At 44.9% G+C, this 18,148-nt stretch overlaps 1 protein-coding gene across 2 annotated transcripts in view; it reads left to right on the top strand.

Moving 5' to 3' along the window:
* The window catches only part of DNHD1 (dynein heavy chain domain 1), a 185,293-nt gene that overhangs the window by 161,185 nt on the left and 5,960 nt on the right, over nt 1-18,148 (top strand). For both annotated transcript variants that reach the window (XM_073559822.1, XM_073559821.1), the window contains exons 12-14: nt 21-219; nt 326-417; nt 757-906. In XM_073559822.1, the coding sequence (XP_073415923.1) occupies nt 21-219; nt 326-417; nt 757-906 (441 nt within the window). The remainder of the gene's footprint in view (nt 1-20; nt 220-325; nt 418-756; nt 907-18,148) is intronic.

The raw sequence follows: 18,148 nt of genomic DNA, 5'->3' as shown, positions 1-18,148 counted from the left end.
ACCCTCAGTTTGTCTTTCAGGAGCCTCGCGGTTGGGCTCCCACTCTACGCCCTGCGCGCTCCGCTTGACTCTCCGTGATGTTCTTCTTATGAGCTGCTTAGATGTGGCAGAAGACGCTGGGGAGCAGGACCCCCTCACCCTGAAGATCCTGATTCTCCACAGTATCTTATTGCTCAGACAGGAGTACAGCCTCTATGTACAGCGCCAGACATACTGCTGGTGAGTGGTGCCACCGACCCATGAGGGCAGCCATCACTCCGACCTCCAACCGCTGATGGTGGGGGATAGGAGGAGCACGCTGATCTCGGCTATTAACTATTCACAGGGGCCAGAAGGATCTGAGGAACGCATTGTGCACCGCAAGGGCGGTGATGGCATGGTGCGGGGACTGCGATCAGGCTCTGCCCTTCATCACAGGTAAAGACTGAGGGTGTCATTTGTACATATGGTGGTCCTCACCAGATGGGGGGCACAGAAATGGCGGCACTGTGGAGAAGAAGCAATCATACAATTAGTAGGTGGTCTGAAACATTGAAATCTTCAGGAGTAACTCCAACAGCAAGTACAGAGGTGGGTGACAGGCGGTGACAGGAGGCAGCATGGGGAAAGCTGATGGGGACCCAGTGGTGAACCTCGCTAGCATTATCTGAGAGCAGTCATGGGGTCATCACAGTCCAGCCCCGGAGAACGTCTCTGAGGGTCTCTTATCGGCCCTCATCATCTACTTGTCACCACTCTCCTTTCTTCGCACTGCAGGAGCCATTATTTATGGCGGTCACATTGTAGAAGAGGAAGATGTCCAGAGTGTCATGGCGGTAATCCAGCACTGTCTACAAGGACCACACCAGCCGGGCAGCCGCGGACTCTCACATGTGATGTCAACTCTGACAGCTGCAGGGATCTCCGGTAAGAGTTATATTGCATTTATAATATGAATCTGCTACCACAGGAAGAACGCGACTACAGGAGATATGGACATATAATATGGACATATATGGACATATGGACATATAATACCCCAGGGCAGCACGGTGGCTCAGTGGTTAGCGTTGCAGCTCTGGAGTCCTGGGTTCGAATCCCACCAAGGACAACATCTGCAAGGAGTTTGTATGTTCTCCCCGTGTTTGCGTGGGTTTCCTCCGGGCACTCCGGTTTCCTCCCACATTCTAAAGACATACTGATAGGGAATTTAGATTGTGAGCCCCATCAGGGACAGTGATGATAATGTGTGCAAACTGTAAAGCGCTGCGGAATATGTTAGCGCTATATAAAAATAAAGATTATTATTTATTATTATTAATATTAATATGTAATTAGCGTCAGCAAGATCATTCAAAGACGAGTCATTATTTACATATATTAAATGCTGATCCTGAGTTACAACCTGTATTATACTCCAGAGCTGCACTCACTATTCTGCTGGTGCAGTCACTGTGTACATACATTACTGATCCTGAGTTACATCCTGTATTATACTCCAGAGCTGCACTCTCTATTCTGCTGGTGCTGTCACTGTGTACATACATTACATTACTGATCCTGAGTTACCTCCTGTATTATACTCCAGAGCTGCACTCACTATTCTGCTGGTGCAGTCACTGTGTACATACATTACTGATCCTGAGTTACATCCTGTATTATACCCCAGAGCTGCACTCACTATTCTGCTGGTGCAGTCACTGTGTACATACATTACATTACTGATCCTGAGTTACATCCTGTATTATACCCCAGAGCTGCACTCACTATTCTGCTGGTGCAGTCACTGTGTACATACATTACATTACTGATTCTGTGCTGATCCTGAGTTACTTCCTGTATTATACTCCAGAGCTGCACTCACAATTGTGCTGGTGCAGTCACTGTGTACATACATTACATTACTAATCCTGAGTTACTTCCTGTATTGTACCCCAGAGCTGCACTCACTATTTTGCTGGTGCAGTCACTGTGTACATACATTACATTACTGATCCTGAGTTACATCCTGTATTATACTCCAGAGCTGCACTCACTATTCTGCTGGTGTAGTCACTGTGTACATACATTACATTACTGATCCTGAGTTACATCCTGTATTATACCCCAGAGCTGCACTCACTATTCTGCTGGTGCAGTCACTGTGTACATACATTACTGATCCTGAGTTACATCCTGTATTATACCCCAGAGCTGCACTCACTATTCTGCTGGTGCAGTCACTGTGTACATACATTACATTACTGATTCTGTGCTGATCCTGAGTTACTTCCTGTATTATACTCCAGAGCTGCACTCACAATTGTGCTGGTGCAGTCACTGTGTACATACATTACATTACTAATCCTGAGTTACTTCCTGTATTGTACCCCAGAGCTGCACTCACTATTTTGCTGGTGCAGTCACTGTGTACATACATTACATTACTGATCCTGAGTTACATCCTGTATTATACTCCAGAGCTGCACTCACTATTCTGCTGGTGTAGTCACTGTGTACATACATTACATTACTGATCCTGAGTTACGTCCTGTATTATACCCCAGAGCTGCACTCACTATTCTGCTGGTGCAGTCACTGTGTACATACAATACATTACTGATCCTGAGTTACCTCCTGTATTATACCCCAGAGCTGCACTCACTATTCTGCTGGTGCAGTCACTGTGTACATACATTACATTACTAATCCTGAGTTACATCCTGTATTATACTCCAGAGCTGCACTCACTATTCTGCTGGAGCAGTCACTGTGTACATACATTACATTACTGATCCTGAGTTACATCCTGTATTACACTCTAGAGCTGCACTCACTATTCTGCTGGTGCAGTCACTGTGTACATACATTACATTACTGATCCTGCGTTACATCCTGTATTATACCCCAGAGCTGTACTCACTATTCTGCTGGTGCAGTCACTGTGTACATACATTACTGATCCTGAGTTACCTCCTGTATTATACTCCAGAGCTGCACTCACTATTCTGCTGGTGCAGTCACTGTGTACACACATTACATTACTGATCCTGAGTTACATCCTGTATTATACTCCAGAGCTGCACTCACTATTCTGCTGGTGCAGTCACTGTGTACATACATTACTGTTATGAGCTCATTTTCTGCTCCACCGGTTGAGAGTTCTCCTTCCGTTCTCCCTCTGGTGGTGACAGGAGGTAGTGAGGTTGGTTTAAGTGGCAGTGATCTGCCACCTGATGAGGAAGATAACGATTGGATCTCTGGAGTATCAGACTGGATATAAGACGGCCGACGCCCTATCCTGGTGCTGGTGATTCAGTCTGCTTCTCAGTTCTTGGACTTCAGCTCTGTTCCAGTCTTCTCAAGTTAAGTTTCTTTTTGCTATTGTTCACACTTGCTCTTGTTGGTCAATTCAGTTTTTTGTGTGGTCAGCCAGCCCTGCTGGGGTTGTGCTGAATTTCCACTCTTATTTATCTGTATTTGCCTTTTGGTCCCTTATTAGATTGGCCTCTTTTTGCTCTGTCTCAGAATATTTCAGAGTGCTGATATAGTGGGAGAAGTCTAGTGACTTCAGGGTTAATTTTATTATCAGAAGTGTTGGACATTATTTTGTAGGGTTTTGGGCAGATTGCAGACAGTGTCTTTCCTTTCCTCTCCTTTCTAGTTAGTTTGGCCCCATCGTTTGCTCAGCCTATTTTCCTGCCTTTGTTTGTGTTTTCATCTTGTTTCACCGTCAATACATGTGGGGGGCTGTCTTTCCTTTGGGGTCTGCTCTGGGGCAGTTAGTTTTCCTCTTTTCCTGCTTTAGGCTTATGTAGCTCTCCGGTTGTGACGAGGCGTCTAGGACCATCGTAGGAACGCTCCACAACTGCTGCTAGTTGTGTGGTAAGATCAGGGATCTGCAATCTGCATAGTTACCAACCTCTCTGGTTTTCTGTGACTTAGCTTGTTGTCTTTTTTTCCTCCTCGGTTTCCGGTTCATAACAGAATCACCAGCCATACCGCAGATTCTAGGGTACTCAAAAGCAGGGAAAAGTTGTTAAAAAAAAAAAAAAAAGTGTCAGAATTTTTTTTTTTTTTTTTTTATATACTTTCCTCTTTTTTTCTCTGGGGCCGTAGGAGGATTTTTTTTTTCCTAATGGAGATTAAACAATTGTCTGATCGTGTGGAGCAACTTGCTGCTGAAGTGCAGGGAATTTTCACCTACCTCATTCAGTCACATGCTGCTGAACCCAAGATCCCTACTCCTAATGTGTTTTCTGGGGATCAGTCTAAATTTCTGAATTTTAAGAATAATTGTAAATTATTTCTTGCTTTGAAGCCTAACTCATCGGGGAGCTCTGCGCAGCAGGTTAAAATTGTCATCTCCTTGCTGCGCGGCGATCCCCAGGATTGGGCTTTTTCTGACACCTGAAAATCCTATTCTGACTAATGTGGATGCATTTTTTCAGGCCTTGGGGTTGTTGTATGATGAACCTAATGCTGTTGATCAAGCTGAGAAAACCCTGTTGGCATTAAACCAGGGTCGGGATTCTGCAGAGTTATACTGTCAAAAATTCCGAAAGTGGGCTGTCCTTACTACATGGAATGATGGCATAGTAAGCTGTGTTTTCTCTGTGGAGACGCCTCTCATACTATTTCTGTCTGCCCTAAACGAGAGAAACGTTTTGCACACACATTTGCTGTGGGCAGTGTACAACCTAAGTTCCTTTTGTCAATTACTCTGATCTGCTCCCTTTCCATATTTTCCACTAAGGCTTTTGTGGATTCAGGAGCAGCTGTGAATCTGATGGATTTGGATTTTACTAAACGTTGTGGTTTTTCCATGATGCCTCTGCAGACGCCTATTCCTTTGAGGGGTATTGATGCCACTCCTTTGGCGGAGAATAAACCTCAGTTTTGGACCCAGGTGATAATGCGAGTTGCCCCAGACCACCAAGAAAAGTGTAAATTTTTGGTGTTGCACAATTTGGAACAGGCTGCCACGAGAAGTGGTGAGTTCTCCTTCAATGGAAGTCTTCAAACAGAGGCTGGACAGACATCTGACTGGGATGATTTAGCGAATCCTGCTTTGAGCAGGGGGTTGGACCAGATGGCCCAGGAGGTCCCTTCCAACTCTACGATTCTATGATTCTATGCATGATACTATTGTTCTGGGTTTTCCTTGGTTGCAAACTCATAATCCAGTTTTGGATTGGAAATCTGGGTCTGTGGCGAGTTGGGGTTGTCAGTGTGTTCTTAGGGACGCTCCTGTTTTCTCCACCTCTCCTCAGTCTCATGATATTCCTGATTATCTGGCTGAATTCTCTGATGTATTTAGTGAGAGTAAGTCTGCGTCTTTGCCTCCTCATAGGAGTTATGACTGTGCAATTGAGTTGATGCCTGGGTGTAAATTTCCCAAGGGTCGGCTTTTCAACTTATCAGTACCCGAACATGATGCTATGCGATCCTATATTAAGGAGTCATTGGAGAAGGGTCATATTAGACCATCCTCTTCACCTTTAGGTGCTGGGTTTTTTTTTGTGGCCAAGAAAGATGGTTCATTAAGACCGTGTAATGATTATCGTTCCCTTAACAAGATGACGGTTAAATATCAGTACCCGTTACCTCTGATGTCTGATCTATTCTCCAGAGTTAAGAGTGCCTGCTGGTTTACTAAGCTTGACCTCAGGGGGGCGTATAATCTTATTCGCATCAAGCATGGGGATGAATGGAAGACGGCGTTTAATACTCCGGAGGGACATTTTGAGGACCTGGTGATGCCTTTTGGGCTCACTAATGCCCCTTCTGTCTTCCAATCCTTTATGAATGATATTTTCCGGGACTTTGTGGATAAGTTTTTGATTATCTATCTGGATGATATTTTGATCTTTTCAGTGATTGGGATTCTCATGTGGAACACGTCCGGACTGTGTTCCGGATTTTGAGGGAGAATTCCCTGTTTGTTAAGGGATCGAAATGCCTCTTTGGTGTACAGAGGATTTCATTTTTGGGATTTATCTTGTCTCCATCGACTATTGAAATGGACCCGGCCAAGGTACAGGCCATTTATGATTGGGTTCAGCCTACTTCTTTGAAGGCCCTCCAGAAGTTTTTGGGTTTTGCTAATTTCTATCGTAAATTTATAGGTAATTTTTCTAGTATTGTCAAACCACTGACTGATCTGACCAAGAAGGGCGCTGCTGTGCTGAATTGGTCTCCTGAGGCTGTCTCAGCATTTCAGGAGCTTAAGCAGAGATTAACTTCAGCTCCAGTTTTACGGCAACCTGATGTCTCACTTCCATTTCAAGTGGAGGTAGACGCTTCTGAGATTGGTGCAGGAGCTGTTTTGTCCCAAAAAGACCCTGTGACTTGTAAGATGAATCCCTGTGCCTTCTTTTCTCGATAGTTTTCCCCATCTGAACGCAACTATGACGTGGGGAATCGGGAATTGTTGGCCATGAAATGGGCATTTGAGGAGTGGAGACATTGGTTGGAGGGAGCTAGACATCAAGTTGTGGTCCTCACCGATCACAAGAATTTGATTTATCTGGAGGCGGTCAAACGCTTGAATCCTAGACAGGCTAGATGGGCCTTGTTTTTCACGCGTTTTAATTTTGTGGTCTCTTTTCTTCCGGGCACTAAGAATGTTAAGGCAGACGCCCTTTCTAGGAGTTTCTTTGCTGATTCTGTTAATGTGACCGAGCCTACTACCATCCTAGGTGAGGGGGTAGTTCTTTCTGCCATTTCGCCCGATTTGAGACGCGTCCTGGAGGAATTTCAGGAGGATAAACCTGAGCGTTGCCCTATGGGAAAATTGTATGTTCCTGACCAGTGGAGAAGGAGAGTGATGTCTGAAGTTCATTGCTCCGCATTGTCTGGTCATCCAGGTATTTTTGGTACCAGAGATTTGGTGAGCCGGTCGTTTTGGTGGCCTGCCTTGTCTCGTGATGTCAGGAATTTTGTACAGTCCTGTGGAACTTGTTCTCGGTCTAAACCCTGTTCTCGTTCTAGTGGGTTGCTGATGCCCCTGCCGGTGCCCAAGAGGCCATGGACCCATATCTCAATGGATTTTATTTCTGATCTTCCTGTCTCTCAGAGAATGACTGTTATCTGGGTGATTTGTGATACATTTTCAAAGATGGTCCATCTTGTACCACTCCCAAAGTTGCCATCTTCCGCTGAGTTGGTGCCCTTGTTTTTACAACAGGTGGTTCGGTTACACGGGATTCCTGAGAACATTGTGTCCGATAGAGGGGTCCAGTTTGTTTCCAGATTCTGGAAAGCCTTTTGTTCCAATCTGGGAATTCAGTTATCCTTCTCCTCCGCGTTTCATCCCCAGACCAATGGGCAGACTGAGAGAACAAACCAGACCCTGGAGTCTTATTTAAGATGTTTTATATCTGCTGATCAAGATGATTGGGTCGCATTTTTGCCCTTGGCCGAATTTGCGCTGAACAATAGAGCTAGTTCTGCCACTTTGATGTCACCCTTTTTCCGTAATTTTGGGTTTCATAGAATCATAGAATCATAGAATCGTAGAGTTGGAAGGGACCTCCTGGGCCATCTGGTCCAACCCCCTGCTCAAAGCAGGATTCGCTAAATCATCCCAGTCAGATGTCTGTCCAGCCTCTGTTTGAAGACTTCCATTGAAGGAGAACTCACCACTTCTCGTGGCAGCCTGTTCCACTCATTGATCACTCTAACTGTCAAAAAGTTTTTTCTAATATCTAATCTGTGTCTCTTCCCATTCAGTTTCATCCCATTGCTTCTAGTCTTTCCTTGTGCAAATGAGAATAAAGTTGATCCTTCTACAATGTGACAGCCCTTTAGATATTTGTAGACAGCTATTAAGTCTCCTCTCAGTCTTCTCTTTTGCAAACTAAACATTCCCAAATCCTGCAACCTTTCCTCATAAGACAGGGTTTGCAGACCGGTCACCATTCTGGTCGCTCTTTTCTGAACTTGCTCCAGTTTGTTGATGTCTTTTTTAAAATGTGGTGCCCAAAACTGGACACAATATTCCAGATGAGGTCTGACCAAAGAGGAGTAGAGGGAAATAATGACTTCACGTGATCTAGACTGTATGCTTCTGTTAATACATCCTAGAATTGCATTTGCCTTTTTTGCTGCTGCATCACACTGTTGACTCATATTCAGTCTGTGATCTATTAGTATACCCAAGTCTTTTTCACATGTGCTGTCACTTAGCCCTATTCCTCCCATTCTATATATGCTTTTTTCATTTTTATTGCCCAGATGTAGTACTTTGCATTTCTCCCTGTTAAAAACCATTCTGTTAGTTGCTGCCCACTTCTCCAGTTTATTTAAATCTTTTTGAATCCTCTCTCTCTCTTCTCTAGTATTAGCTATCCCTCCTAGCTTTGTGTCATCAGCAAATTTAATCAGTTTACCCTCAATTCCTTCATCTAAATCGTTGATAAAGATGTTGAACAATACAGGGCCCAGGACAGAGCCCTGTGGTACCCCACTTGAGACATTCTTCCAACTGGATGTGCAGCCATTTACGACCACTCTTTGGGTCCGATCACTAAGCCAGTTATGAATCCACCTAACAGTTGCCTTGTCCATTCCATACTTAGTCATTTTTTCAATAAGGATTGTATGAGAGACTTTGTCAAATGCTTTGCTGAAGTCAAGATATACTATATCTACAGCATTTCCTTGATCCACCCAATCAGTGATACCGTCATAGAAGGAAATTAAGTTAGTCTGACATGACTTATTAGTTAGAAACCCATGCTGACTCTGTTTAATCACTTCATTCTTATCCAGGTATTGACATACATGTTGTTTAATAATTTGTTCAAAGATCTTTCCTGGTATAGAAGTCAGACTCACCGGCCTATAGTTGCCTGGGTCCACCTTCTTCCCCTTTTTGAAGATAGGAACAACATTTGCTCTTCTCCAGTCTTCTGGCACTTCTCCTGTTCTCCATCCTCAATTCTCTTCAGGGCAAGTGGAATCTTCGTCCTGCACAGGTGTGGACACTGTGGTTAAGAGAATGCAGCAGATATGGGACCAAGTGGTGGATAAGTTGTCACCCTCTCAACCGACATAGGACCATTGGTCCCCGGTTTAAAGTGGGTGATATCGTTTGGTTGTCGTCTAAGAATATTCCTATGAAGGTTGCATCTCCAAAATTTAAGCCAAGATTTATTGGTCCTTATAAGATTTTGGAGATTCTTAATCCTGTTTCTTTTCGATTGGCTCTTCTAGTTACGTTCAAAATCCATAACGTATTTCACAAGTCACTGTTGAAGAGGTTTGTTGAGCCAGTGGTTCCTATGGCAGCACCTCCTGACCCTGTATTGGTTAAAGGCAATGTGGAATATGAGGTAGAGAAAATATTGGATTCTCGTTTGGTTAGACGGAGACTCCAGTATTTGGTCAAATGGAAGGGTTATGGCCAGGAGGATAATTCTTGGGTCTCTGCCTCTGATATTCATGCCAATAGATTGGTTCGTGCTTTTCACCGGGCCCATCCTGATCGGCCTGGTGGCATGGATGAGGGTTCCGTGACCCCTCCTCAAGGGGGGGTACTGTTGTGAACTCATTTTCTGCTCCACCAGTTGAGAGTTCTCCTTCCGTTCTCCCTCTGGTGATGACAGGAGGTAGTGAGGTTGGTTTAATTGGTAGTGATCTGCCACCTGATGAGGAGGATAATGATTGGATCTCTGGAGTATCAGACTGGCTATAAGACAGCCGACGCCGTATGCTGGTGCTGGTGATTCTGTCTGCTTCTCAGGTCTTGGACTTCAGCTCTGTTCCAGTCTTCTCAAGTTAAGTTTGTTTTTGCTATTGTTCACACTTGCTCTTGTTGGTCAATTCAGTTTTTTGTGGTCAGCCAGCCCCTGCTGGGGTTGTGCTGAATTTCCACTCCTATTTATCTGTATTTGCCTTTTGGGCCCTTATTAGATTGGCCTCTTTTTGCTCTGTCTCAGAATATTTCAGAGTGCTGATATAGTGGGAGAAGTCTAGTGACTTCAGGGTTAATTTTGCTATCAGAAGTGTTGGACATTATTTTGGTAGGGTTTTTGGCAGATTGCAGACAGTGTCTTTCCTTTCCTGTCCTTTCTAGTTAGTCGGGCCCCATCGTTTGCTCAGCCTATTTTTCTGCCTTTGTTTGTGTTTTCATCTTGTTTCACCGTCAATACATGTGGGGGGCTGTCTTTCCTTTGGGGTCTGCTCTGGGGCAGTTAGTTTTCCTCTTTTCCTGCTTTAGGCTTATGTAGCTCTCCGGTTGTGACGAGGCGTCTAGGATCATCGTAGGTACGCTCCACGACTGCTGCTAGTTGTGTGGTAAGATCAGGGATCTGCAATCTGCATAGTTACCAAGCACTCTGGTTTTCTGAGACTTGGCTTGTGTTGTTTTTTCCTCCTCGGTGACCCATCCTGAGTTACATCCTGTATTATACTCCAGAGCTGCACTCACTGTTCTGCTGGTGCAGTCACTGTGTACATACATTACATTGCTGATCCTGTACTGATCCTGAGTTACATCCGTGTCACGATCCCACCGCTGACGCCGGTATGTCACGGACGGAGGGACGCGACGCACTGCCGGCACACGGCTATCACAGGCACAGTGGGGGCTTATCTTAGTTATCCCACCACTGGTACCATGTGACAAATATACAGCAAGCTAATCTTGCTCTAACAATTTATCGCAGGGGGGTTATTTTGGATGTCCCACTACTGCTAACAACCTTCCAAGAACTGCGGGGATTTATGTATATCCCACTTTCTCAGTTCCACTTTTGAACTCGCAGCTCTCCGGTGCCCCCCCTTACCTCAGGTCAGTCAGGGAACTACTCCTAGGATGATTGGTCACCGGCCAGCTGCTTCAATGAGGTCTGGCCACCCGGCACGCTGCAGTGAGGGAACTATCAATGCTCTGGCCACAGCCACCCAATTAGCTTATCAAATCCCTTTCCGTCACCGCCAGCTGTACCCGGGGCCCAAATCACATTTTGCTGCCACCAGCTACCATTCACTTAATCAGTGAGTTAATTAAGAGGGTGCGTAGCGATTATCTTAAAGGCACGTGTTTGTTTCTTAGAGCATGAAGGCAGACTAATAGGTTTATGATTTATTCCCCAAAGGGGGGCAGTGATTACATAGATAAAAAGTTGTTACAAAGTTGAGACATTAGATATGTACAAGGCAAATATAAAATAAGAGGGCTGAAAAGCAGAAATTAAAACTTACAGTTGCTCAATTGTCCTTAGGCAAACCATGGGGATGGGCAGACAGCCAGACATCTCCCGACATCTGGTGGGTCCTTTCAGCATGAAAACTCCAGCTTAACTGACTGGTTTGTACACTGACATCCCTTATGGCCTCTGATGTGTGACATCACAGAAGGGGCCGGCTGTAGAGGTTCAGCCCCCCTTTTCTCTAAGTTGCAATCTAACTAATAACTTATACTAACTACTGTATATCTTGACGAGGAAAACTCGTATAAACACACAATGGTATCATTTTTCTCAGTTTATTGAATACAATAATTAAAAACCAAACATGCAGTAGTTAGGACACTCCATTTGGGAGTAATCCATATCTCAGTTTCAGGGGGTGTTAGAACTTCGCAAGAGCCACTGTAGGGAAGCTGGGTCTGCGCAGATCACAGAAATGTCCGTTTAATTTTTCTGTCATGACCAGAGCCCGTGCTAGGCTTATTTTAATATCTCTTAGTTTTATTCCACCGCATGGATGAGAACAAAAGACTTCCTTTCCTGACTGTGCAGGGAGGGGGGAAGAGAGAGAGACAGACAGCTGCTTGCAACAGGAAATGTCTGGTGTCCTATTTCAGATGCAGGCAGAGTAGACACACACAGCTGCACTGCTAAAGAGTGAAGGTGGGGTGGGGGTAACCTCTGCAGTGTGTGTGGCAAGCAGATTTTCTCATAGAATGGAAGATTCTGGAAGGTTCCAGCAAAATCAAACTTTACAGACATATCTTACTTAACATTACATCATGTTTATGGCAATGGTGCCACTATGAGTAATATCGGGGTTCAGTGTTCGGGGTTTCCAGGTTCTTTGTATTGTGATATGGCACCATTCTCTACCAATGTATGTGATGTCACCAGTGTGAATGCTCCATGTGTCGTTCCACTGAATGCTGAGTTAGAGGTAATGGTTGTCGTGGGAGACATGGAGATGGTCGGGGCTCAGTTTCCTCATCAGAATCCTAGAATCTTTGCTGACAACACCAAACTCTGTAGGATAATCTGACCCCGACATTACAATATTACAGAACGATCTGTGTTGTGAATTCGCTTTCTGGCCTTCTTCTGGTTACTAGTGAAGGTAGTGGAGCTGGTTCTCTTTCCGGGCTCCCTCTGGTGGCTACTGGGGGTAATGGAGCTGATCTAATTAACAGAGGCCTGCCACCTGATAATGAGGAGGATGACTGGAGATCTGGAGTCTCTGACTGGATTTAAGACAGCCGACTCCTTATTCCCATGCTGCTGATTTTTTCCTGCCTCCTGAGGTCTCAGTTTCCATCTCAGTCCCTGCATGCTCAGCTAATTGTTCTTTGCTATTGTTCACATTTGATCTGGTTTTGTCTATTTCAGTTTTGTGTGATCAGCTAGCTCCGGCTGGGGCTGTGCTGAATCACCATCCATATGTTACTGCTTGTGCCAGTTTGTTTTTGTCCCTTATTAGATTGGTATATTCTGAAAGCAAAGCAAAAAGCAGCCAGAGTGCTGATATAGTGGGGGGCGAAGTCGTATGACTTCAGTATTTTTGCATCAGAATTGTTGGACCTTTTGCAGGGTTTTTTGGCGTGATTGCAGACAGTGTCTTTCCTTTCCTGTCCTGTCAAGTCAGTGTGGGCCCCATCATTTGCTCAGTCTATTTTCCTGCCTGTGTTTGTGTTTTCGTCTTGTCTCACTGACAATATATGTTGGGGGCTGTCTATTCCTTTGGGGTCTGCTCTGGGGCAGTTTAGATTTCCCCTTTCTTGCTTTAGGCTTATTTAGCTCTCCGGTTGTGACGAGGCGTCTAGGATCATCGTAGGTACGCTCCACGGCTACTGCTAGTTGTGTGGATAGGATCAAGGGTCTGCAATCCACTTAGTTACCAACCTCTCTGGTTTTCTGTGGCTTAGCTTGAGCTTGCTCTCCTCCTCGGTGACCCAATCATAACAGATCTGGATGAGACATCTGATGGGGAAACACTGTCAGATGAGAGTAATGTAGATACATGTAGAATAATCACCAAGGACGGCATAATCCTATAGCCACATACACATTAGATGGGAGAATACTCGGGACCACAGGACAGGAGAAGGACGGGGGATTCTGGGTACAAGTAAGCTGAGCAGCAGCACTCAATGTCAGGCAGCAGCCGCAAAAGCAAACAAGAGTTTAGGATGTATATAAAGAGAGAGATAAAATTCCGCGATCCCAACGCATTATTACCCCTTTATACAATGCTTTGCGAAAGTATTCGGCCCCCTGGAACTTTTCAACCTCTTCCCACATGTTATGCTTCAAACATAAAGATACCAAATTTAAATTTTTGGTGAAGAATCAAGTGGGACACAATTGTGAAGTTGAACGAAATTTATTGGTTATTTTACATTTTTGTGGAAAATCAAAAACTGAAAAGTGGGGCGTGCAATATTATTCGGCCCCTTTACTTTCAGTGCAGCAAACTCACTCCAAAAGTTCACTGTGGATCTCTGAATGATCCAATGTCATCCTAAATGACTAATGATGATAAATATAATCCACCTGTGTGTAATCAAGTCTCCGTATAAATGCACCTGCTCTGTGATAGTCTCAGGGTTCTGTGTGATGCACAGAGAGCATCATGAAGACCAAGGAACACAACAGGCAGGTCCGTGATACTGTTGTGGAGAAGTTTAAAGCCGGATTTGGATACAAAATGTTTTCCAAAACTTTAAACATCCCAAGGAGCACTGTGCAAGCGATCATATTGAAATGGAAGGAGTATCATACCACTGCAGATCTACCAAGACCCGGCCGTCCCTCTAAACTTTCATCTCAAACAAGGAGAAGACTGATCAGAGATGCAGCCAAGAGGTCCATGATCACTCTGGATGAACTGCAGAGATCTACAGCTGAGGTGGGACAGTATGTCCATAGGACAACAATCAGTCGTACACTGCACAAATCTGGCCTTTATGGAAGAGTGGCAAGAAGGAAGCCATTTCTCAATGATATCCATAAAAAGTGTCGTTTAAAGTTTGCCACAAGCCACCTGGGAGACACCAAACATGTGGAAGAAGGTGCTCTGGTCAGATGAAATCAAAATCAAACATTTAGGCAACAATGCCAAACGATATGTTTGGCGTAAAGGCAGCACAGCTCATCACCCTGAACACACTATCCCCACTGTCAAACATGGTGGTGGCAGCATCATGGTTTGGGCCTGCTTTTCTTCAGCAGGGATAGGGAAGATGGTTAAAATTGATGGGAAGATGGATGGAGCCAAATACAGGACGGTTCTTGAAGAAAACCTGTTAAAGTCTGCAAAAGACCTGAGACTGGGACGGAGATTTGTCTTCCAACAAGACAATGATCCCAAACATAAAGCAAAATCTACAATGGAATGGTTCACAAATAAACGTATCCAGGTGTTAGAATGGCCAAGTCACAGTCCAGACCTGAATCCAATCGAGAATCTGTGGAAAGAGCTGAAAACTGCTGTTCACAAACGATCTCCATCCAACCTCACTGAGCTCGAGCTGTTTGCCAAGGAAGAATGGGCGAGAATTTCAGTCTCTCGATGTACAAAACTGATAGAGACAAACCCCAAGCGACTGCAGCTGTAATCGCAGCAAAAGGTGGCGCAACAAAGTATTAAGTTAAAGGGGCCGAATAATATTGCACGCCCCACTTTTCAGTTTTTGAATTTCCACAAAAATTTAAAATAACCAATAAATTTCCTCCAACTTCACAATTGTGTCCCACTTGTTGTCGATTCTTCACCAAAAATTTACATTTGGTATCTTTGTTTGAAGCACGATATGTGGGAAAAGGTTGAAAAGTTCCAGGGGGCTGAATACTTTCGCAAGGCACTAGAATATGGGATCCAGTTTTGGGCTCCACATTTTTAAAAAGATATTTAGAAGTTAGAGTCAGTTCAATGACGGCAACTAGATTATTACACGGGATAGAGGCCTCTCCTATATTACACGGGATAGAGGCCTCTCCTATATTACACGGGATGGAGGCCTCTCCTATATTACACGGGATGGAGGCCTCTCCTATATTACACGGGATGGAGGCCTCTCCTATATTACACGGGATGGAGGCCTCTCCTATATTACACGGGATGGAGGCCTCTCCTATATTACACGGGATAGAGGCCTCTCCTATATTACACGGGATAGAGGCCTCTCCTATATTACACGGGATGGAGGCCTCTCCTATATTACACGGGATGGAGGCCTCTCCTATATTACACGGGATGGAGGTCTCTCCTATATTACACGGGATGGAGACCTCTCCTATATTACACGGGATGGAGACCTCTCCTATATTACACGGGATGGAGATCTCTCCTATATTACACGGGATGGAGGCCTCTCCTATATTACACGGGATGGAGGCCTCTCGTATATTACACGGGATGGAGACCTCTCATATTACACAGGATGGAGACCTCTCCTATATTACACGGGATGGAGGCCTCTCCTATATTACATGGGATGGAGACCTCTCCTGTATTACACGGGATGGAGGCCTCTTCTATATTACACAGGATGGAGGCCTCTCCTATATTACACAGGATGGAGGCCTCTCCTATATTACACAGGATGGAGGCCTCTCCTATATTACACAGGATGGAGGCCTCTTGTATATTACACGGGATGGAGACCTCTCCTATATTACACAGGATGGAGGCCTCTCCTATATTACACAGGATGGAGGCCTCTCCTATATTACACGGGATGGAGGCCTCTCCTATATTACACGGGATGGAGGCCTCTCCTATATTACACAGGATGGAGGCCTCTCCTATATTACACAGGATGGAGGCCTCTCCTATATTACACAGGATGGAGGCCTCTCCTATATTACACAGGATGGAGGCCTCTCCTATATTACACAGGATGGAGGCCTCTTGTATATTACACGGGATGGAGACCTCTCCTATATTACACAGGATGGAGGCCTCTCCTATATTACACAGGATGGAGGCCTCTCCTATATTACACAGGATGGAGGCCTCTCCTATATTACACGGGATGGAGGCCTCTCCTATATTACACAGGATGGAGGCCTCTTCTATATTACACAGGATGGAGGCCTCTCCTATATTACACAGGATGGAGGCCTCTCCTATATTACACAGGATGGAGGCCTCTTGTATATTACACAGGATGGAGGCCTCTCCTATATTACACAGGATGGAGGCCTCTCCTATATTACACAGGATGGAGGCCTCTTCTATATTACACAGGATGGAGGCCTCTCCTATATTACACGGAATGGAGGCCTCTCCTATATTACACGGGATGGAGACCTCTCCTATATTACACAGGTTGGAGGCCTCTCCTATATTACACAGGATGGAGACCTCTCCTATATTACATGGGATGGAGGCTTCTTGTATATTACACGGGATGGAGACCTCTCCTATATTACACAGGATGGAGGCCTCTCCTATATTACACAGGATGGAGGCCTCTCCTATATTACACAGGATGGAGGCTTCTTGTATATTACACGGGATGGAGGCCTCTTGTATATTACATGGGATGGAGACCGGCCCCCCTGCCGGGTATCACTGATCGTCCTGGACATTTTTTGATCGCTGGTCTCCCGCTGGCCAGCACGCATCGCTGCCTGTGACAGGCAGGAGACCAGTGATCAGCGAGCTGGCGCTGGTAACTATGGTACACAGCGGGTAACTAAGCGACGTGCGTTGCTTGTTACCCACATGTCGCTGTCCTGATCGCTGCTGAGATCTGCCTGTTTGGCAGCTCACCAGTGATCGTAGTGACTCACCAGCGATCCTGACAAGGTCATATTGTTGTCGGGATTGTGCTGGTGCGCCGCTATGTGTGACGGGGCCCTTATTCCTTCCAAAGACTGTACTGAGGACCAGAGGGCATTCATGACGGGTGGAAGAAAGGCTATTCCAACAGCTAAATAGAAAAGGGTTCTTTACAGTTAGAGCAGTCAGACTGTGGAATGCCGCCCACAAGAGGTCGTAATGGCCGACACTATAACAGCTTCTATACAAGGGCGGGACGATTTCCTCAATACACAGAACATTGTGAGTTATAGTTAAATTAGTGATGAAATGTACAATTGGTGGAGAAAGGTTGGACTTGATGGACCAAGGTCTTTTTTCTACCTATGTAACTATGTAATGTCAGAGTTGGAAGGGACTTCCAGGGATATCGTGTCCAACCCCCAGCTCAATGCGGGGGTCACTAAGCCATCTCAGACAGATGTCTGTCCAGCCTCTGTGTAAAGACTTCCATTGAAGGAGAACTCACCAATAGAGTAGAGGGCAATAATGACGTCACGTGATCTAGACTCTATGCTTCCCCCTAGCTTTGTCTCATCAGCAAATTTAATCAGTTTACCCTCAATTCCTTCATCTAAATCATTGATAAAGATGCCCTGTGGTACTCCATTCCAATTGGATATGCAACCATTTATTACCACTCTTTGAATATGATCATTGAGCCAGTTATGAATCCACCTAACCGTAACCTTATCAATCCCATACTGGGTCATTTTTTTCAATAAGGATAGCATGAAATATTTTATCAAATGCTTTGCTGAATTCATGATATACTATATCTACCGCATTTCCCTGATCCACCCAGTCAGTGATTCCATCATAGAAGGAAATTAGATTAGTCTGACATGTCTTGTTTGCTACAAACCCATGCTGACTCTGTTTAATCACTTCATTCTTATCCAGGTACTTACATACATGCTGTTTAATAATTTGTTCACAGATCTTTCCTGGTATAGAAGTAAGGCTCACTGGCCTATAGTTCCCTGGGTCCACCTTCTACCCCATTTTTGGAAAATAGGGACAACATTTGCCCATCTCCAATTTTCTGGGACTTCTGGTCTCCAGTTTCTGGCTAGTGGATCTGCAATTTCCTCTGCTATCTCTTTCAGTACTCTAGGATGTAATTAATCTGGACCAGGAGATGTATATTCGTGTAAATTAGCCCAGT

Source organism: Dendrobates tinctorius, unplaced genomic scaffold (genome assembly GCF_039654945.1).
Source record: "Dendrobates tinctorius isolate UK_male_01 unplaced genomic scaffold, ASM3965494v1 ptg000275l, whole genome shotgun sequence".
Lineage (NCBI taxonomy): Eukaryota > Metazoa > Chordata > Amphibia > Anura > Dendrobatidae > Dendrobates > Dendrobates tinctorius.
This window is presented reverse-complemented; position numbering and strand designations above follow the sequence as displayed.